General features: G+C 43.3%; 1 protein-coding gene across 4 annotated transcripts in view; it reads right to left on the bottom strand.

Annotated features, from left to right (window-relative positions):
* Positions 1-2487: 2487 nt before the first annotated feature.
* LOC120456531 (irregular chiasm C-roughest protein) overlaps positions 2488-22662 on the bottom strand; it is a 60597-nt gene continuing 40422 nt past the window's right edge. For 2 of the 4 annotated variants that reach the window (XM_039643404.2, XM_039643402.2), the window contains exons 2-8: positions 16461-16559; positions 7872-8370; positions 7469-7669; positions 6323-6550; positions 5922-6024; positions 4967-5515; positions 2488-4807 (exon numbers count right to left, since the gene is read on the bottom strand). In XM_039643404.2, the coding sequence (XP_039499338.1) occupies positions 4092-4807; positions 4967-5515; positions 5922-6024; positions 6323-6550; positions 7469-7669; positions 7872-8366 (2292 nt within the window). In that variant the 5' untranslated portion in view covers positions 8367-8370; positions 16461-16559 and the 3' untranslated portion in view covers positions 2488-4091. Of the gene's footprint in view, positions 4808-4966; positions 5516-5921; positions 6025-6322; positions 6551-6658; positions 7279-7468; positions 7670-7871; positions 8371-16460; positions 16560-16837; positions 16979-22662 lie in introns of those variants that run through there. The other 2 variants (XM_039643403.2, XM_039643405.2) reach the window with 2 other exon arrangements.

Here is a 22662-nt window from a genome sequence, read left to right as displayed (position 1 = left end):
GGCCACCCAACATTAGGCAACCTCCCACCAACGACAGCACCGCATAAAGGCTCACACAACACTTGCCAGCCATTTTGAGGTTAGGGTTGACGCGCGGGAAACCGTCCAAAATGCTGCCCACCAACCACTCACCACCCACCACCCACCATCCACAAAACCACCCAACCACCAGCTGGTAGCTGGTGCGTTTCCCATTTCCTTTGGTTTTTAGTGCATAGTGAAAAACAAAACATTTGCTAATCATATGAAGCGACCCTGAGCTGCCGCTCTCTTTGCTTCTCGTGCACTGGAACAAATAAAGGAATCATTTTCACAACCAAGCTAAGATATCTTCATCCAACAGACAAAATAAACATTGTAGTTCATGAAAATTCTCTCATTTCCAGCAATGGTAGCAACCCTTTCAAAGCACATTCAAGAAAACACAAGCTGTTTGAACTGCAAAATTATTTATTTGCGGGATGCCATTTGCTTGAAAGTAGGTCAATGATTTTTCCGAGTGCTTTCCAGCCACCTGTCTTTGTCGCTCCTTCGACCACTCTCTTTGCAGCAATTAACAACGCAGTGCGACACAAGCGGCGACGACAAGCCAACACTTGAGCCATAAACCAGCCCAACACGACCTCCGTAACGACCCCGAACAACCGAACCGCAAACCCCCGAACCCCTGAGCCCCCGAACCCCTGAGCCCCCGAATCCTGTGCCCAAAAAAACCCACGGCTTCGGAGCGACCAGCGCTTTGGCACTTGCCATATCTCATGTTAATGAAATCGTAACTCTTCGGGCGCCTCGTGTCCGTTTTTTGTGCCATCTCCAGACCCGTCCGCCGGGCCCCTTGAAAAACGGAATCCAAAAAGGAGCCGAAGGAACCTGAAACCCGAAAGGATGTTGGATTGCAGAGTGATTAACGCGCCGGAGAAACTCCGCACGACTTCACGGACGATGCGAGTTGCAGTTTCTGAAGCAGCTTTCACGTAACTTTGCCGATTGTCAACGAGTTGGGTTTTTTTGGGAAACGGAAAGGAATTTTTCCGAATAAATTAAAATTCTGTAAGCATACATATGTGGGGAAAAGCATATTGAATATTTGTATAACCAGGCTTCAATTGTGAATAAAAAAGTGTTCAAAGTTTTATACATGATTAGGAATATTTGAAAATTCCTTTAGCAGAGTAGGATTCGAATAAAATTAACATTAAATTTGATTAAAGAAACTGCAAGAGCGCTGGTGCAATTCCAGAAAGGGTTCTGAATAGGATTCCAACTAATGTCAGTTTCTGTGGCTTTACTTTCACCAGTCTCTTGACATTTGCCAACTCACGTTAGTTTCAGTTTTCGAGAGTTTCCCCTTCGCTTTTCCAATGAAAAAAAAAAGAAAACGCTAATTAACACAGCCAACCGCAATTGCAACTTCCTTCTGGCTAAGTGCACGTATGTTCGAGCCACCCACCACCCTCCACCCATCACCAAACCCACCGCCCCAAAACACCCACACCCAACGCCCCCAGCGAGCCACGTGTGACAGCGAGGGTCGTTCGGTGACAAAGGGCAACTAATTTAGTTTAATGGGCGTCGTGCGCGACTTTGTTGCCCATAGCCGCAGAATTTCTTGCGGCCAACACTTGCCTCAAGGGGCGGCGAAAAAGGGTCCTGCAAATAGCGGCCAGAAGGGAAGGGCGGGGGACGGAGGAGGTGGGGCTCAGAGGAAGGGGTCAGAAGCCAGTAGCGGGTGGACTGGTGGGGGTGGGGGTGGTTCACCGGTTGGGCCACCCTTACGCACTCTCATTAAGCATTTTTAGTCGAGCTTAGCGAGCCGTTTGTTTGCATTGTCAACTTCACAACTCCGGTCAGTCACACTGAGCGAAAATACTGTGGCCACAGGACGCAAACGAAATGATGCATATGAAAGCGTTTGTTTGCTACTTACTCAGATTCGTTTTCAGTTAAATTATTTTGCCTGAAATTTAGAAAGTAAAATGATATCAATAACATAAAAATGTAATAATTTAACATGAAATTTAGAGAGTAAAAAAATCAATAAAATAAAAACAGAATGATTTAAATAAAGTTTATTAAAAAGATATTTTTGTTTTCCAAAGTTGAGTAAAAGACGTTTACTTTTATGTAAAAGTTTTTATTTTCACCACTTGCTTATTCTCGAAAGACAAACCATTCTTAAATGCGAAAATATACCCACCATTTTCTGCAGTGCAGTAACTCCGAGAACGGCGAGGCGACTTGCCATAAATTAACACACATGACTGGCGGTGGTGGTGCAAGTGGTGCCAGCGGTGCCAGTGGTGGAACATTTTCATTTCACTTTTGTTTGTTTGATTTTTGGCTTTTTGCAGCTAGCTGACAGTTGGTCCTTCCGACCTGGGCAAATTAAAAATGTTTTTTGCCCCCCTCCCCCAACCGTATATTTGTCTTTCGTCTTTGATGTCCAACTCTCAATTCGCTTTCCTCGGCTTTCTTTTTATCAATAAATTTTTATTCAGTTTTTTTGTTTTGCTTTCGCGTTTAACTTTGTGTGTGTGTGAGTGTTTCATGCTGCTTATTTGCTTTTATCATATGCATTTTGTATGTAAACAAAAAACATTTGTTCGTTTCGCGTTTAATTGGCGACACTAATAAAATACCCACAGCTAATAAATATAGCAAAAAGAAATAGTAATGTTTACTTTTCCGTGGATCCTTAGACGAAATACGCTGGCTTATCAAAATATAATGCTTAGGCCTATGAAAAAAAATGCATGGATGTATATCTAGGGCTAGGTCTATACTCGTACTTTAAATATGCGTGTCTATTATTAGTTAGGCTACAACTAGGATAATTAGACCGTTATACACTTAGAAGTACACTTAGCACAATTGAACTGACGAATTGAATACGTTTACGCTCTCATTTTGTTTTGTTTCCTACATTTGCATGGGCATGGGCGATTTGAGATGTATGGGCGTGTCATAAGTTAAGGCGACTGTCAAGATCTAGCTTCTATATTTATTTAACCGTAAAACGCACTATTGAATTCCAAGTCATAGCTTAGAGTTCCGGCGCGAAAAGATAATGCTACATAATTCAGAAGAAGTTGATGGGGGCGGCACCGATCCAAATGCCGATCCACCCCCTACTTAAATACTATCAGGTACTTTGGCATTTCGTTTGCTTACTCGCTATCCATTCAACTGAATGTCTTCATGCTTGTATATATTTCATTAACATTTAGCATATACTATATCTGTATCTGTGTATACATAAAATTGAATTCTTTCGTTTACTTTTCTATATTTTTTTTGCGGATTATATAGGGGCAGCTGTTTCTGACGAAGGAATATTCTCGGGATTTGAAAATCTTAGGTGGAGGTGCGCGGTAAAATATAGTTCTTAAATTTGTTGTTCACTAGACTGTACAAAAGAAAGTTATCGAATATTTTAAAAATAAAAGTAAATAATGTTTTCAGTATAAGAACATAAAAAAGTACAATGGGTTAAGGGAAATAATATTAAAAAGGAAAATAATATTTGCAACAGTGTTTGAAATCTGAGAACATGTTCAAAACCGCTCTCGCATATTTCCGCCCCCAAGAAAACCAACTTTTTTTTTTTAACTGGAGGCTAATTTCCCAATCAGTTAACTATTACATTAAGGCGTTTTCTCAACAAGCAGTAAAACTTTCTAATCTTCCTAAGATTTGTTTTTTCTTTTCGTTTTGTAAATGCTTAACACACATTCTTTGAAGCTTAGTCTCTCTCTAGATCAAACTGTGGATTAGCCTACTGTAAGATCCTTAAGCTAAGAACACAAAAACGACAAAAAAAAACATAAAGTACCCTAGACCTAAGGACTATAGAAATGATGATGCTAAAGATCAGCTTACGATTATGTCTATATAATCGGATGTATGTGAGCTAAGTGTCTAAACCTAAGCAATTCGAATTTTTGGTAGCTGAAAAAACGCACCACCAACAGTGATGGCCCCCTAAAGCAGCCGCCGGGGCCTCGGTTCCTTGTGAGATCAGTCTTAGCGTGGCTCAGTGGGTCATCGATATTGTTGGCAGTGGTGGTGGTGGTGGACAGTGCTGGTCCACCCTAAACGGCAGTGGGTGGCGGCAGCAGCGATGAGTTCGAGGACCTCAGATAGGGATTGCCGTAGATGGCGCTGTAACGGGGATCCACGCTCAGGGCCATCGAACTGGGCACCACCACGTGGGTGGTGGTGGTGGTGGCTGCGGTGGTGCTCTGGTTGCTGCAGCTGCCATTTGGCGATGAGCTAACCACTGAGGCGGTGGTCGACTGCAGACTGGGCAGCCCGTTGTCTTGGCGGATTTCACGGGATCCAATAATACTGCCGGTCAAGCTGCCGCCGCTGCTGTTGGTCAGGAAGGTCATTGGCAGGGTGGTGGTCTGTGGGTGGTGCTGGTGGTGGCTCTGTTGCTGCTGCTGCTGCAGTTGCAATTGATTCTGGTGGTTGTTCTGCAGAATGGTCGAGCTGCCATTGGACTTCGTCGAACAGGTGGTCAGGTATTGCGGGGGCGGACTGTAGTGCGTGCTGTAGTCGCCGTAGGGCACATAGCCGCCCGAAATGTCCACCTTCAGATCGCTGTAGTTAGAGGTGCGGTCGCCTGGCTCCAGTTTGCAGCTAACGCCGCCGTTCTTCGTGATCTGGTGCTCGCTTATCACGTCCGCTGGCGGCAGCTTGGTGCGCTTCTTGCACTTGATGTAGACCACCACCAGAATGGTCAGCACCAGCAAGAAGGCCACCACCGAAATGCCGCCCACGATTGTCATCAGCAGGGAAACGCTCTCTGCGAAAAACATAAGAAAAGTGCGGAAAATTTGCTTTGAGTATGACGGAATGAGGGTCTTTTACATTACTATGATCATTTTGTTAGTAATTTTCAAAAATCAGAAAACTTATAACTATAACTTAACTTGTGTATAGAACTTTAGTTAGAGATACTCACTCTTGGCTTGCAGCTGAATCTCGGCCACGTCGTTGCCGTAATCGTTTACCACCGTGCAGTTGTACTTTCCGTAGTGATAGGCCTGGCTGTCCCTAATGATAAGAGTGCTCTTTACGCCCCCCGGCACGGCATCCACCAGGATCGAATAGTCGTGTCCCGATTCCGAGCTGATCTCCTGGCCGTTGAATGTCCACGAGACGTGACGGGCACGAGGAACACTGCTGGCGAAGCACTCGATCCGGGCCGTATCCCCTACCAGACCGTACTGTGTCCTCTGGGATCCGATCGCCGGCGAGCCCTTCAGATAAACATAGGCATCTGCCGAAATCTCGGCGTATCCGGGTACATTGGCCTTGCAGTAATACCTGCCAGCCGTCTCATTGCTGACACTGAACGTGAGATTCGTGCTGGTGCCCACCACCCGGTCGCTGGGATGCTGGATCCAGACGACCTCCGGCTGGGGATTGCTGTCCACCTCGCAGGTTAGGGACACCACGCTGCCCACGTCCGCCTCCATCGACTGTGGTCGCTGCCGGAAACTGGGAGCATCTGCAATTAAAAAGATTGAATAATATATTAAAATTGGCTTGGTCTAATGCATACATGCATATATCTTAAATATTTATTATATATGATTGGAGTTTCGCAAGAAAAACGATTAAATGGTCATTTTCAATTGATTTTGCATTTTGCCAAAAGTGTGATGCCCAAAGCTATACTGTTGACTTATGGAAATTCACAAATGTCAACAATTTACGGTGGCTGTATAAATATACGTTGTGTTTTACTTTCAATATTCGGATATTAATAACGATTTAACAGAAAAATGCCAGTCGCAGTCATTTGTATACTACAGATTGCATTTTAAAATGTTAATGATTTTACACTCCTTATATAGATGGTTTGATATTAAATAAATATATAAATAAAACTTCAAATAACTTCAACAACTTACAGCTTATGTCGAGGGTTTCGCTGTCCTCACTCTTGCCCACGGAATTCTGTACTTCGCACTTGACAATCGCATCGTGGAACTTGCGAGTCACATTGCGTATCACCTGAAACGACGGGAAAACGGGGAGAGAGAGAGGGTCGATCCATGAGTTCCAGTTGCGATTAATTGTGGGAACGTTAGGCCTTTCCGGTGGCGATCTAACTGGTTTCAATAATTGCCAACATTATACAACAGCAGGGGCAGCATTTTAATCGCAATAGTTGCTCTAATTATGCGCTAGCCTGCCAAATGGAATGTGGACCTGTTTTCCCCAGTAAAAATCTCGGGGGAACAACTCAACAAAGGAGAGGCGCTGGAAAAGCGCAGAGGAGGAGAAAATGAGGAGGAGGAGCGCCACTTACCATCTCTGTCTTCTGGCCGCCGATGATCGGTTCGTCGTTGATGAACCAGCGGTACCGGACATCGCTGGGATTCGCATCTGCCCGGCACTCCAGGCGAACCTGCGAGTGCTCCACAATCCGGGAACCGGTGCCCATATGGACACTGCCTCCTGCACCACCAACCGAACCACCTGCACCGCCGGGAAGCGAGCCCATCACATTAACCTTAACCTTGGGAGCATATTTCACCTGGAAATGGGAAAAGAAAAGTATTAATTAGATTGTGAACTTCTCAAATCGTAATATATATATTTTATTGGTAAAACTGCTCGCCATTCAATAGCCCTCTTGTACTACCAATTTATGTGCAATGTCCTCGGCGACCAAGGAATTCCCATGCGTGCGCTTCAAGCTGGCCCTCAATCAGCCCAATCAGCTGGGCATCCCTGCACTCCTTGGCCTGACATCTTGGTCAGGGATTTGTCAGCGCGCCATGGACATGTGACTCCCTCGATTTCACCCCACCTTGCCGAAAACCAGGCCATTGACAAGTGGGCTGAGGTCAGGTCTTTGTTGGCTCCTCACTTTCACACCCCCCGCTCCAACGGAATGAGGGGTTCGAGCGAGAGAAAGCCATGATGGGCGCCTTTATGTCCGGGCATGAATTAGCCCGTCAGTGTCGAGCCATGTCCGGCACAAAAGCCCATTCAAAAAATACTATCCCCCGGCTTGCAGCTGTCCTCGGGAAAGAAGGGGACTTCCGCAGCGCATCGCATCACGTAAAATAGATAGCAGGCTCTTTCCCTTCTGCCCCGTCCATAGTCCATTTTATAGATAAGGTAACCACAGTCTGCGGCAGCAGGATGCACTTGAAAAAATATGTTTGCAGCTTAGCGACGAACAATATAAGAGGTATCAATCTATTCACTGTTCCTGTTAGAAAGCAAACGGCCCTTTTCATTTCTCTACATAATCTATGGATTCCAAGTCAAATCAAATCCCCCCGAGCAGCATCATAAAGAAAGTCCCATTTCTAATTGCTTGTAAACTTCCATTTTAGCCCAACGTTTGTTCTAGTGTAAGTGCTCATGCAAAACCTGCAGTGACCTGTCAACAGAATGACCATCGGGGGTCAGCTCCTGGTTTTTTGGCAAGGGGACTACTCACCTCAACACGTATTTTCGCCGAGCGATAGGTGCGGTCCGCCGTGTTCTGCGCCTGGCAGCTGAAGTTCGTGTTGTGGTGCTCCTTTTTGGGGGTCAGTCGCAGGACGGACTTGGCCGTAAAGCGTCGCTGATCAGGCAGCGGTATCACCGTGTACTCAATGTTATCCGTAAGGACATTGCCCAGGCCATCAATCCAGGTAATCTGCGGGGAATAAGAAAAGAGGGGGGGAAACACGGATTGTCGTACATTGTCATTTTCTCACAGGAGTTGTCATATAGGCGGTCCAAAAATAATAGCAGCATAAGGGCATCTAATCAAATGCATCAGTTTAACTTTTTCCACTGCATATTTTTAGGCACCGCCATAGGCAAAAATGGGGGGAAAAAAAAATATTGACACTTACCTCAGCAGCCGGCTTTCCGCCCACTGAAACGCATTCGATCTCCACCTTGCGATCTTCGGTGGCATAGATGACGTCGCCCTGGGTGATTTTGGGCGCCTCGGGCGGGACGAGCACCGTCAATCCGGCGAATGTGGACCTAATGGCTGGCTGGCCCTCGGGGCCGGGACTCACTTGGCACTGGTAGCGAGCATCGTCGTCCAGCATCACTGGGTAAATGTCGAGGGAGTAGTCGCCCTCCTCGTCACTGCCCACCATCGCGTACCGCTCGAAACCACTCAGATCCCGGGACGTGCCCAGCCCAAAGTCGTCCTTGGTCCACTGGAGTGTGCCCTGTTTGTTGATCACCCGGCAGGGCAGCGTGACCCTGGCCCCAACCACAGCCGTCTGATCCTGCGGCTCCATGGCGAACCGCTGGTTCTGGTAGCTCGTGTACGGCGAGCTCCTGACCATGCTCACAATGGTGGCCAGCAGGAGCAGCTGCATCGTGTGCAACATTGTGCTGAAAGATGTCAAAAAAGCACCACTTGAATCATTATAACAGGTTGCTGAATTGGAACCATTTCTATCGGCCTTCAATTGTTAATTTGGCTGCACACTGCACACATCATCGATGTTTTCTTTCGGCGCCAGTCCTCTTTAATCCATACACATGGAGAGATAACATACTTCCTACAACGCTTGGCAACACGGAACACCTCCAATGACAAAAGTCCTTCAATTAGCTGCGATTTTTGTGCAACAATGGCCGGGGGAAACCGGATTGGATTTTGGTGGAAGCCTTGAGCAGGCGCCAATATAAATATAATGGAGCGCCGAACAAAATTGTCTTTCTTCTTGTTCACACATGTATCTATTTGTTTATTTGCTGTGCTTTTTATGCGCTTTGTTTTGCTTTGTTGCGTTTTTTGGTTTGTTTTTTATCGCGTTTCGCGTTTTGTTGAACAAATTTTTCGAGGGGGAGGGGGCCACAATTGCCTCAGGGTCTTATTACTTATTATTGTTCGTTTATTGTTCGCTGTTGGCGCGCGTGTTCTTTTTTTTTGTGATTTTTTATTTGGGTTTTTTTTATTCATGTACCCGTAGTACCCATTTTTATATTCATTCGCATTTTATTCGGTTTTATTCATGTTTTCCAAGTGCAGACAGCCGTACGTGAGCCCCAAAAACGAATTACATTCAAATTAGTCAACGCAGGAGGTGGGTGGTGTAGAGTGGTGCAGGGTGGTGCAGGGTAGCGCACGGTCGACCATCACAGAAAAGGCTTAAGCCGCGGGGCAATACCACAGTTTACGACAAAGGGCCACATAAACGAGGCAAATGTGCAAAAATCTTGCAAAAATATATACCGCAAAGTACCGTGCAAATATGTCGAGCACAAGAATTAAAATAAATGCGAACAATAAAATTGGAGCCACACAAAAGTACAATCACATAAATAGGTAAGTAAACTTCGTTGAGCTGTGTTTATTAGTTGCACGATTACACAGAAAAAAGGTTTCTATAAACCTTTATAATAGGAAGCTTATTTTCCCTGGGAAATTAAATTTGAAATGGCAATTGATTTTATTCTTTATTATCCGACTTGTAGAAATCAGTTAGGCCAAATTCCTGCTGCTAGCCACTTAATTCCAGTCAACAAGTTTCAATCTCCACTTTCAGCTCGAGTTGCGTTTAAGGAGATTTGCCTAATAAATTGCAGCTACAATATATGAAGCACAGTCTCTCACTTTATGTACTTAACTCTCCCTTTCCGCTTTTCCACCTCCGTTTCCCAGCACTTTTCTACTTCCCCACTTTTCCAGCTCGACGTACAGGTGCCGGCTACGGCTACCTTGGCATTTTCTCACGCATTTTTCCCAGTTGTTGGACAACTATTTTACTATTTTACTATTTCTGTATATTGTCTCGGTGTTTGGGGTCTGAAACTTTTGGGTCTTCCACTCTGTTGGACTGCTTCCGTCTGCCTAATTTCGTTTTCTTGTAGTTCGTCGCTATTATTTGTTTTCATTGCATTTATACGGAAATTGGAGCCTCGAATTAAACGAAATTATAACAGAAAATGAAATAATAGAAGAGGAGAAATCCATAAAAAATAACCCAAAAAAGATGCAAACGGAGGCAAAAGATTAGCGGGCTTCCGTTGGAAAAATAACAAACAAAAAAAAAAAAAAGGAGACAAAACGGAAGGGTTAGAAATCCGAGAGGCGGGGCCTAAAAATTACTCAAAATTAGAGTTGTATCCGAAAAGCAAAAACCAGAAATCCAAAATCCACTGAACGCTGTGGGAGAAACTCCATTCGATGGAAATCTCCAGATCATCACCAACTTCCAGTTGAAGATGATAATATACTGCGTTTGCCAAGCCAATTAAAACCGATTTTAGACACGCTCACGGGAAGTTTTATTTTCTGTTGGGCTCTGTGCCTTTTATGGGCGATAAAGATTCGGTTTCATCTGTTTTCAGATTTCGTCTGTTATTTTTGGGAAAGTGTTGATGGCCTGCATATTGAACCGAAGAAATTGGCTTTATTGCCTAGGAGGAATTTACGGCAAAACCTGATCTCAGTCCAGAATTCGATGCAGGATTGCAACTTGACTTCGATGATAATAATTATATGAATATTTTAGCATATTCTTAATTGTTAAACTTTGCTCCGGATCTGGTTTCTTGTTAAGACATTAAATCTAACTGGTTTAGATCATTACATTACATTTTACCATTTTAAAGCCTATTCAAAGTTTCCTGACCTTTTGGGGGCCACCACAGATTTTCCTTTAAAGCTCTTTCGCTATTTGGCTTTTTTAATTTGCTTTCTTCATGTTGCTGTCACTGTCTCAATATCCAGGGCATGTCATACAAGAAAACTGCCCCCAATCTCGACCCGCAAACGTGTGGGTGGTGCAGGGGATGGGTGGTGCAGTAGGTAGTGGTTGGCCAACAATACAAATCACTCCACTCATTGGCCAAGTCCGAGACTTAACAGTAGCAGCTGCCACCTGGTTGGAAAGTGCCTGGGCATCGGGCATCGAGCATCTCTCTTTCGCCACGGAACTAAAGCTCAAGTGGAGAGCCCTGGTGTCCCCCTTCCGGGTTTTGTACACCCCCTTTCGCCACCCACCTGCCGAAAAACTTTCGCAAGAGGAAGAAGCAAGGCGAGTGTTCAATATAAATTTTTTAAAGTTATTTGTACCAGGTGGGCCTTTCGTTATTGATTTATGAGAGCCACTTCGACGTGCTTAGAAGGAGCAGGGGTATAGAAAAATGGGTGGGGTGGGGGCAGGTATCGCAAAGGGGGATAGATAAACCGTAAATGACAAAAGTCTCGAAGGAAGCCGCACATCCGCTGCAGCTTGCATCTAATAACCGAAGCGAACTGGCGATAATAATGCGATCGTGAAAACGGGTTTACGTTTTCTACACTGGCTAAGAGGGGCGAACAAAAATAATAATTAGCGACGCCAGGAATGTGGAAGTGGTTCACGGAAAATGTGTAAAATATAGGGTTTTTTAATTTAAATTTATATTTCTATTTTTTTGTTAAAACAGAGGCAACATTACCTGTGCCACAACATACCAAAATCCCGTATTAAATATATTCATAATTTATTAATACTTTGTCTTGGCGTCAGACATATTACATTACAGTATGCTTTGGCTTATTGATATATATAACTCTTTATTTTGCCCAACCAGTAACCCTCTTTTTCTCGCTCTGGGCTGACAACTCGATCTCGGGCGTCGTCTTAGCACCTGTTCCCCCGATTCCAGTTGCAACTTGCAACTATAAATATCACAACAGATGCTTGGGCTGTGGCATTAAAGGATGCTGTTGGATGTTGGATAAGTGCAGCTGCATCTTGTGGTCGGCAGAGGCCAGGGGCGTGATAGGGGGGACTGGAAAGGGGGCCGGAGACCGGGGACCCAAAAGGCAGCTGCAGAAAGGAAGCCCGATGGCCGGGGAAGTTGCTGCCAACTGCCAACTGGCAAAACTGGCAACTTCCAACATCCAACATCCAACGACCAACTGCCGGCTGCCGACTGACTGACAAAACAGGCAACCATCTACCCATATAGTCGGCAGTATCGGTATCGATTGGATTGTATTGGATTGGATTGGTTCAGATCGGAGGGCCGGGGAGTCGAGATTTATGTGTGATAAGCGTCGCCTGAAAATAATTACTGTATCTCTGCGTTGCCGGAGCTGCGAAAATTGAAAACTGGAGCGGAAAGCGTTCGCAGCGGAAATGTTTTTCTTGCCATCGGAGTTTTCTGTTTGCCAGTGGTTGGCAGCATGGGGTTAAGAGCGAAAGACACCGTTTGAGTGAGGGCTAGAATAGGGTTAAGTCCCAGATTGTCTTCACGAATGCAGCGACAATCTGTTTTTGTTCACTTACCGACCGACCGAATAAGACGATTTCGATACCCATAGTAAAATGAAACATTACAAATATTTTTTAGAATAATAATATATATGGAATGTACACAAAAACCCCAACAAACCAGGCTTACATTTTTTAAAAGAAAGCCAAAGAAAGCTGCCTAAAATGCAACGTAATGCGTTGCAAAGTAAGTGAATCTGTGGCACACATCCTTTGGTTTTCTGTTGGCCTGAGTAAGCTGTCCCAGCTGCCTCGAAGTTTCCCAAAACAAACCGAAAACTCAACTTTAACTGTCAGTTCAAGTGTCGACTGTACTTGGGGATGCCTCCATCTGTCTCTGTCGCACCTACAATGTCCTTCTCTATCGCACACACATGCCAGTGCCCTTAGGGACCGGTTAACCCTTCACCGAAAAAAAAAAAAATGAAAGGGAAAGGAAAATGAAGAAAAAAAGCTCGGCCAAAAGGAAGGCTACTTAAAGGACTTTTGCTGACAAAATGGAAAAGGCAACAAGCGGAAGGGTAAACGGGACAGGAATCGGGGTATCGGGGTACCGGGGAATCGAGGATAACCGGAAAAGGCATAAAGGATATTGGTCGAGGTCCAGGGTTCGGCAGAGATTAGGACAATTAAAAAAGGGAATGCTTAACAATTAAAATCAATTTGTGCGTATGTCTGTGCGGGCCTCCGCCTCCTTTCACTCCGCCCCCTTCTGTTGACAATTTGTTTGCTCGAACAAATCAACTAAAAGGCAACTGCTAAGTGGCAAACGGAGGAAGCCAGGGAGAAGTCAAAGTCAAAGGATGATGACTGCTCCGGATTCCGAGTACCCTCTCTTGCTTTCCTGCTGCCATCTCTGATTACCAGACAAATGTGTGTCCTGGGGCCAAACTGGGCCATCCGAATCTGGGAGTTGTGGGCCCATTCCAGTGCCAATAAAAAGGCAACTGGCAGAAAAATAAACTTAAATCGCCTATTAATGGGCCACACACCAGAAGTTTTTGGCCCAAGTCAGCACAACTTAACGGAACAGTAAAGGCAAACTGGAAAGGCCATCGCTCATCCTTAAAAAAGTGGCTCTGATAATTATCTAAAGAGAAAATAAAACGTTGGGACAAAGTTAAAAGTCTTTGAAGCAAATGATAATCAGGGCCGTTCACAGATTGGATAGGTATGTGTTAAGCACTTTTAGATACATTTTCAGCACTGCATTAGCAAAATAATAAACTGGTGAAGGACATATCGGGGTCGAAATTTGTTAAATCATTCTTACAGCGGATAAAGTAGCTACATGTGTTAAATCTATGATCAAAGTGGCTTGCCTAAACAATGCCTTGAGCATTAAACTCCCTTAGATCAATGAGCCCGAAGCGAAACCTAAAGCCGTCTCAGATTTCATAACACTAATCGAATCAAGCCGAGACTCCGTCTTGCGTTAATATAATAACCAACTGCAGCTCACCCAGAAGAACGAGTTAAGTTATTCATCAATTCTTCAGGCTCCGCGGGGTTAAGACCTGGCAAAGGGGGTGAAAAACTTGTTAGCCGTGTATAATTAAAGCATCTCGGCTCGATCGGACTCTCATTAGCATAATTCTAACATAATTCCTGACATGGCTAGGCATAAAATTATGAATCGAACTAGCAGCAGCCGAAACTCCAAATAAAATCAAAAGATAGAGATGTATGGGTATGCTATGGTACTAGTATATATGTACATGTAGGTATATAAAGGAGATGGGCTTGGGGAATGGAGCGAATGAAAGTTGCTTGGCCACATCGAAGCAGAATTTCAATCAGTAAATTGAACACCTGAACTTAACTGATTTCGTGGTTGTTGTTTTTTATGCTCTTTTGTGTGTGCGGTTGGTTATATTATTTCGATTTTTTCTTTTTCGGCTGACTGAAAAGGGGAGAAGCTGCGAAGAAGCAAAACAAGTTGAAGTCGAGCAGCAGGAAATTAAGCCAGGCCAAGAAAAGACACTGCAACAATGACAAGCCAGCTGCTTCGACTTGGGTTTAGTCGGGGTTTTGGTTTTGGTTTGGGCTTGGAGTTTTTGGTTGGGGTTTAGGTTTTGGTTTGGTTTTGGTTTTGGGTTCCCCAGCGGACCGCAGCAGCTTCTCCACTTTACGTTTAGCATTTTTTTCAAATTCATGTTTATGGTTTTGTATTACAAGCGATCGACGCTGCCAGCTCAGCCAGTCCGACCAGCCAGACAGTCAGTAGAAATTTGTATAACTTTAAGCCTTATTAACATATTTTATGCTCCATTCGAGTTCCATTCCAAGTCCAAGTTCGCCCACACACCGACATTTTTTCATTTCATTTCCATCCATTTCGTTTTATTTCTACCCGTTTTCGTGTGGGCCGCCACTTTGACATAGATCGATCCAATCCGAACCCCAAATAAAAAATAAAATAAACGAAAACCCACCAGAGACGACGACCATTGGCAAAGAGTGAAAAATGATTTCGAAAGCTGCACTTGACCAGACAGTATTTGAATAGGCGTCAGATTGTAGGCATTTATGTGTTCGCTGGTAGATTCTTTAGCAACTATTGGCAAACTGTTGGTTTTTGACAAAGCCAAATGATGCTAACATTTCTGTTCACCATCTATAGATTCACTCTAGTAAGTGTCCTTTAAGGTTTTAAATGTATTTTCTATCTATTTAAATGTATTTTCCAGTCCCAAGTGACAATTGCAACAAGCGTCACGCACTTGCAAGTGCAACATCTAACTAAACACCATGGCACGTTTCTTTGAACCAATTCCACAGCACGCCCAGTTCCCATAGGCAATGTTTTCGTTTCAAATTATCATCCTCAACGACAATTGCCTGACCAAGAAAGTACGAAACAAAATCGTAAAACCCTCACCTGACAGCTGTCACTGTTTCGGGTACGGGTACCTGTGTCCCAAAAAACCTAACCAAACCCGAACAGAGCCCGAAAAATAAACAATCTTCTTCGCTGGCTACCTCATCTCGGGCTTATTCTTTTGTCCGGCAGTCACTATCCCCCATTTCCTTCTCCCCATGCAGCTAATTGAGTTATATCCCCACCACATGATACTGCAGTCGATGTTGCGCGTTGCAGGCCTCGAAAGAATATACAAAAAAAAAACCCATTTCAAATCGTCCCAAAAAAGCGAACACAGAGACTCCACACAAATTCGAATCAATTCAATAAACAAGAGCGGGACCTTTCCCATACAGGTTTTTTTATCCCCTCGACCCCCACTGAAAACGCAAACGTGTTAGAAAAGAGCAGTAATAATGAACACGAACGGAAAGCAAAGGTGCAGAGATACAGACATATACAGATATAGATGCAGGTACGATCCGGAGATACTGGGACGTTTGCAGATACGAGTATATATTGCGCCGATTCGACGACCCACTCGTCGCTCTCAGTTTTTCTTTCGCTGGCTTTTCCATTTGATTGCCTTGTGGTCGACCGTTACACGAGTGGGTGTGTGGGCGGTATATCTATATATCTAACTCTATATATAAAATCACATATACTATTTCAGTTAAGAAGTACAAGTGGTGGTGCAACAACAACAACAGTTACAACGATAACAACGAAAACTTCAACTGGCGACACCTTCGGTCGCTTGCGTCTAACTAAATCCGATTATAACTAATTATTATGGACGCCGAACCCGAACCCAAACTCAAACTCAACCTCAACCTCAAGCCCAAACCCAAACCCAAGCCCGAAATGAAGGGGGTACATGTGTGTGTGCAGATAACAGGGGGGGTTACAACGGGCCAGGGTTGCCACACTACCTTATTTGCGGGCTTGGCGTGGGCCATTCTTTTTGTATCTGTATCTCTGCTCATTGTATTTCTTGGCTTTATTTTATTATTCTCCTCTTTTGAGGTTGCGACTTGAGTTCGGTTTTGTTATGGCCATTGTGTAATGTCAGTCATGTGTCCCCATATCAAAGTTGTTTAAACGTGTATATATGTGTCTATAAAAAGGGACTCGTCACAGTTCCAATAGGATGATGGATAAATAGTTGTTGGCCACGATTTATGTTTTATCATTTTTCTAACTTATATTTCAATGTTTAATACATCAACAGAGATGTAGTTGGTTAATTGATAATAATAATAATTGACTAATTTCAATCACTTTGTCATTTACAAATGTAATATGTTTTTTTTATACGCTTATATTCCCTTACTTTTCCGACTTACCTTCAACACCTTTTTAACGGGAGAACTGAAGTCTTGAGTGTCACTTTCCCACTTTTCTTGTTTTCCTCCTTTCTATTCCTTGCCTTTGGGCCTTGAGATCTGCAAAAAACAGGAGAAAAAAAGGGGGAAACATAAGTAAGATTATTAATTCAATTCTTGTTTTTGTTTCTGTGCGGCTTCATTTGTTTGCCTCTGTACGTATTAATTGTTGCGGCTAATGTTTCTGTTGGCCCTAATGTAGTTCGTCTTCATCTTGGCCATAAACACGCACAGGCCGTGTTTGGCTGCGACGTTCTTCCGCATTCATAGCCCTTTTATAGGGCACAAAATGTTTATTAGACATTATGTACCCGTAGTCCCCTTCACTGCGTACTCACTACTTTCATTCTGGCCGAAAACTTGCAGGGAATCACGCATATTTCGCATAAAAAGTCAACAATCGACATTTTGATGCTATGTTGTGTGTGCTTCTTTTTTGTGTTTTTTTTTGTTTTTCGTTTTTGGGTCTGAATTTTTTCCCCATAGGTGACAGTACTTTTCTACTTAATTTTCTATTATGATCTTTGGTAATTGCTGCAATGAAAATATATTGCTGGAATGATGGAATAGTGGCAGAAGGCCGCTGCCCATAGCTCTATATATTAATGAATGTTGTAACGAAACAGTGAAGAACTTAAATGTAAACAGTATTAAATCAATAATCGAATAAGCCATTTTATTTGATAATTTAGTTACATATTATGTTGCTTACGACTCTAAATTCCAAGAATGCAACCACATTAAATCGACGATGTTATTCCCAATATTTTCTAGTGGCATGCAAAGACTCCAAACAAATTGAAAAATTGATGCCTGCATTAGGGGGTCCTTGCAACCCTTTCTTTCCTACATTGTATATGCCACAGACCCGTAAATATAACCACAGATAACGGGGTACTGCCTACCATAGAAGCCCCCTTCTTGTTGCCCCTTCCATGCTCTTCTTACCCCCTTTTTAGTTTGATAAAGCGACGGACATGATTCATGGAGGGTTCCGTTGGCTATGCTCTCGATTATATCCTTGCATGCCTCAGGTTTTCGGGGGGGTGTGGTGTGTGGGGAGTAGATACCCCCTTTTTCAGGGGAGGAGGTACACAAACACAGACGGAACATGCAATACAATACAAATAAATACACAGAAATGAAAAAGTACAAAACGTGTGTGGCACGAAAGCCGAATCAGGCGATTGTCTCTGTGTTTTTATATTTTTTGTATTTTTTTAGCAGGGGGAGGAGGGGGCTTTGTGGGGTGATATCCTGGCTTTGAACGCACTTCGGGACTCAGGACTTTCAGACAGGACAGCTGGAACGGAGCTGAATGTGGCAACAAGCGTTAAGTGGTTGCCTGTTTGTCGCTCGTGTACTTGGAAATGCTTTACAAATTCAGCAGCGCGGATAAAAAATGGAAATAAATAAAGGGAATATCGAGAAATCCAGCCGGTGGGGGGTTTTGTGGAGGGGTGTGGCAGGAAAAAGAAAAATAAAAGCACCCCGTCAGCTGTTCGCCGTAGACCAAAGTCAGCTGCTAATCCTCGGCGGGGGTGTTCTCTTGTGTCCTGCCAGATGACGATGACTCATAGTGCGGCGGGGTGACTGCGATTCCTTATTTTCGGTGGTTGTCCAAAAAAAAAATAAGTAAAATCGAAACTTTAACTAGAGCAACCGAGGGGGTGGTTGCATAATGACTCATAGTCCTGAACCGTATGAATTATTTATTGGACGCCCGGGTATAGTATCCGTTTTCCCCTTCCTATTTATATTGGCAGTAGATTTAAAATTAAAATACAGTTTCGGTATATAAAACTAAGCCAGCTAATTCTTAATTTGTGAGGCAAAGTTCCGTCAGCTCTTTTCCACGGACACTATTAAAACTTTTCCAGTCTTTCCCATGTTCTGAGCAACTTTTTTGCTTTCCTCCTGCATTAAATAGTTAATTTCAACCACTCTTTTCCTCTGCCTATTTTAATTGTAATTCGAAGCGACTTGGCATATTCCTGGTGGGATTTTCCCAAGATCTTTGCAAAAGTCCGCTCCCATTCCTTGACCATCATCCCGCTATCATCGCTCCGGAATTTTAATCTTGTAGACCGCAAGTATTTCACATGTAGAAGCAGTAGAAGTAGAGCCCCCACCTTTGAGCCTTGTCCAAAGTTTTCGGGCTTATCTAAATGCCATTTTATTCCGGCTGCTTCTTGCCCTGTTCTTGTTTATCTTGCAGATACATCTGAGAATCAGCGAGGACGGGAACATTCTGCGGTCAGAAGTTGTCAGTTGATAAAAATGCCCGAACAGAGCCAACGATAGCCCGAAATCCACTTGGCTAAATGTAAATATTAAATTTGCGCATAAAAATAATACGGCAGAAAGGAAAGCAGATAGAAATAGCCCGGGCAGCAAACTAAAGTGAATTCACAAAGGAAAAAGGAGAGCCATAAAAAAGCTGACTGCGGCAGGACTATGAAGTGCCAGTGGATGCTAAGGTCCTAGACTCGAATTCTCAATTGACGCGCCACGTCCTCGAAGGCCAAAAGATACATACATACATATACACGTATATATCTATATATATATTCTGATAGAGATACGGATTGAAGAAGGGGAGTAGAGCGAACGGGAAGACCGTGCAGGAGACTCCATAATAATTTTATGCGCTTCCAAAAAACTTCCGTTCAGTCATTGCGTTGTGTTTCCGCCCAAAAGTCGGAGACGAAGACATCGCACATGGTTACTTCTTTCCCGTTCGAGATGACAGCGTGAATGGAGCAAGAAATTAAGAAAACTGGGATATCACTTAACGGATGTTTATACACATTTTAAAATTAGTTAGCAAAACTTTATACAAAAACTTTTTATAGATTTCCCTAACGTATTCGATGCTTCGACAAGTTACGAAAGTTTAAGCAATGGTGTTTCTTCGATAAATGATTTTAATGAATAACCTATCACAAATTAATTATATATGAACAAAAAATGCTTAAAACTTGCGATTATAGCAATTCATTTCAATAAACTCATCACGCTAGCATCTCTAAATATTTTTCACGTTGCTGCCCAAATTGCCATAGAAATTTCGTAGGTTCTTGTATTTTTTTTTGCTACTGCCTAGCTTTTTCTTTATGGTTCCCGGTCGCCGGGTGCCTTGCTTGATTTTTCCCCTTCCGCGGGTTGGCTTTTGGGTGGATTTTTAGCTGAGTGCGGGCTGAATGAATGAGCCGGCGAGCGAATGAATGAATGAATGAATGTTCAACTGTCACTTCCGTCAGTCGGGCCAAGCGGAGTCAGGCCAAGAAAAGGAAACCAGCACCACCCACCCACATGTCGCTAGAGTGAGATGGTGGTGTGGTGGGCCAATGGGTGGGTAAGTCGGTGAATGGAGACGACAACGCGTCAACATTGTTGGGGAAATGCGGGGGCCAAACGAGTAATGACATATTCAAACGCAGCGCGAACTTGACGACGCCCCAAAGGAGTGAAGATGTTCTACCCAGAGAAGGCGCTTAGCGGAGAAAATCTGAGGTAAAAGCGGTGGGAAATTCGGGGTGGAAAACGGGGAGGAAATGTGCACAAGTAGCGTTGCCAGACATTCTGACAAAGCTGGCGACAAGGACGTACACTTGTAATAACACGAAAAGGATATTGTAAAACATTTTCATAAGTTCTCTCAATTTCTGAGCGCTTTTTTCTTCCAGCTCGAGTAGCGTTCAATTGCTGATGAAAATGGTCCTTAGAGGAAGGTGTCAACCTGGGGATTTCACGAGGACTCAGAAGAACTACGGATTAGGTCAATTAGTGTGAAGTATCATTGTAAATATGCAATTTAAGAGTTTTCAATAAATGTCTTTTGATATTAAAGAAAATAACAACAAGCTTAACATTACACATGTTTAGTTATCAAATTGAATATATTGTATTATTAACATATTGTATTTTTAACATATGTACATATTTAATAATGAAATCCACTATCCCAAGGTAACAATGTGCCTTTTATATTATGTTCAATATTAATGTGCCTAACACTTATCCCAAATAAAACATAATTAGGCTTGATATAAATTGGAACTTCCCATCTGAGACATATTTATTCATCAAGCTATCGACAGCTTCCGATTTACTTTTACCCTTCAAAAATTCCTATTTTCCAATTCTCATCTCGTTTTTGGGCCATATGGCCATACACTTTCGGACTTCGTTTTCTTATTCCGACTGTTGTCCGACAATAAGAAAATTTTATGCCCATTTGAGTTCAGTCTTTGAATGTTCCCCCTCCTGTAAATCACCCTCTTTCATTTTTAGACTAATTTGATGTTTGTCCCCATTTGAGATACGAATTTCTTGGGTCTTTTCGCTTCTTTTTCCTTTTGGGCCGCTTGCCAACCACCAAAAAGTCAAGGGAATGGAATCACACATGGCGGCCCGTTTTCCATTTTAACACCGACTCTAGGGGGAGATTTTTCCTGCAGTTCTTCCCACCCCCTTTTAGCCTTTTCAAGGCGATGGCACACTTCAGTTTCCCTGCCTTTCCACTCCGGGTCCAACTTTTCCCATCAATGACTATTAATTGGCATTCTCGATGGGCGCAGAGTGGTGGGGTGAGCGGGGTGTGTCCCCACACCCACCCCCTGCACGCTTCACTTGCATTAAGGCGGCGCCATTAAAGCTCATCAAAAATGCAGGCCAAAGTGGCGCACTTTAAAAATGCCGCCTCTCATAGATTTTCATTTTCCATTTCCATTTTGCCCCCCTCCCCGGAAAGTGGAGTGCCATGTTTTGAGGTCAGAACCCCCCCTGTAGCCCCCTCCTAATGATGATGGCTTGACAAATATTTATTGCTTAAGCATTTGAGTGCAAATATTTTAATTAGTCTGGCGACAAGACAACAGATCTGAAGATGGAAAGTATAGATGGAACTGGATCTGGGATTCTGAGCCCCATTTCTCAACGCTGATGAGGCTTAATGAACTGCAAAGCGGCCCTCAATTGTCTTCAATTAACCAAATTAACCAAGGGATAAATTGCTTGCCTTTCGAATGCCCTCGTCTGCATTTCTTATTAGAGATGTGATGAGAAATTAGCTGGCAGATGCAAATACCAGGCAATAAGTATTTTCTTATTGTGGCAAAATGATAATGATATAAAATACCAATTATTCCTTAAACGGAGCACTGTCTTGAAAGAGAAAAAAAGGGCACAATGGATAAGCGCAGCAGTCAAATCGGTGGAACCGATACGGCAGAAACTGTCAAAAAGCCTGACAGCACCGCTCTCAAGGTAATCCAGAGGTGGGGCAAAAGGGGGTGACGAACATAATTTGTGGCATGCAAAGAACTAACAAAGCGACAGGCAGGCGAAAAAAAAAATTCAAAATCGCAGGGCGAAATTGAAAAGGAAAAATAAGTTTCGACATGCTGACGAGGACGCGTCAAAACGATCCAACAAATGCGGCCTCGCCAATCGATAACACAGCAACAAAAAAAGTGCAGGAGAAATACAGGCAACAACAACTTGCGACATGAGCATGTTGCACTTCCTGCCACGCCTCCTGAACGCCTCTTTTGCCATCCTTGTCCCACACTCCCCATTTTTCTCCTGTCGATTGTTTCAGACGTTTTTAGCAATTTGCAATGCCAGCAAATTGGGCCAAATTATAAAATCCAAAAGCTGCACAGACGTTCTCAAATACACTTTAAAAACATTATTTTGTTTTCAAAGACAAAACATTATAACATCATTAAAAATGTCGAAATGTGAAAATAAGTCATTGAATATCTAAAAAATTAAATTTTCTGGTCAAATGTATATAATTTCTAAGATTAGTTTTCCTAATCAAGTTTAAGCAAATCTCCCAGCCAATCAATATTTTCCTGTGCTTATCATGCGACATATATGAGAGAAGCAGCAGCAGAGTAAGTAAAAGTTTAGCTTGCCAAAGAAGATTGAAACTTTGCTTGCTTTTTTAATGACAAGGGACAGGTGCGTGAGTCTGAAGATAGGCTTCTGTATGTATTTGCAGATGTGTAAGTATCTGTGTGGGCTGTATCGACGTATTGGTAAAGCCTCTGGGCCTTCAGCTTCTTTAACTCGCATTTGTGTCTTTAACACCAAAGCCGCTAGCAACATTTTCTTCGTTTACATCTGGAGGGAGATACACAGAAAGAAACGT

The sequence above is a fragment of the Drosophila santomea genome, chromosome X (assembly GCF_016746245.2).
Source record: "Drosophila santomea strain STO CAGO 1482 chromosome X, Prin_Dsan_1.1, whole genome shotgun sequence".
In the NCBI taxonomy this organism is placed as follows: domain Eukaryota; kingdom Metazoa; phylum Arthropoda; class Insecta; order Diptera; family Drosophilidae; genus Drosophila; species Drosophila santomea.
The sequence above is the reverse complement of the archived record's forward strand: the minus strand, read 5'-3'. Positions and strand labels throughout refer to the sequence as shown.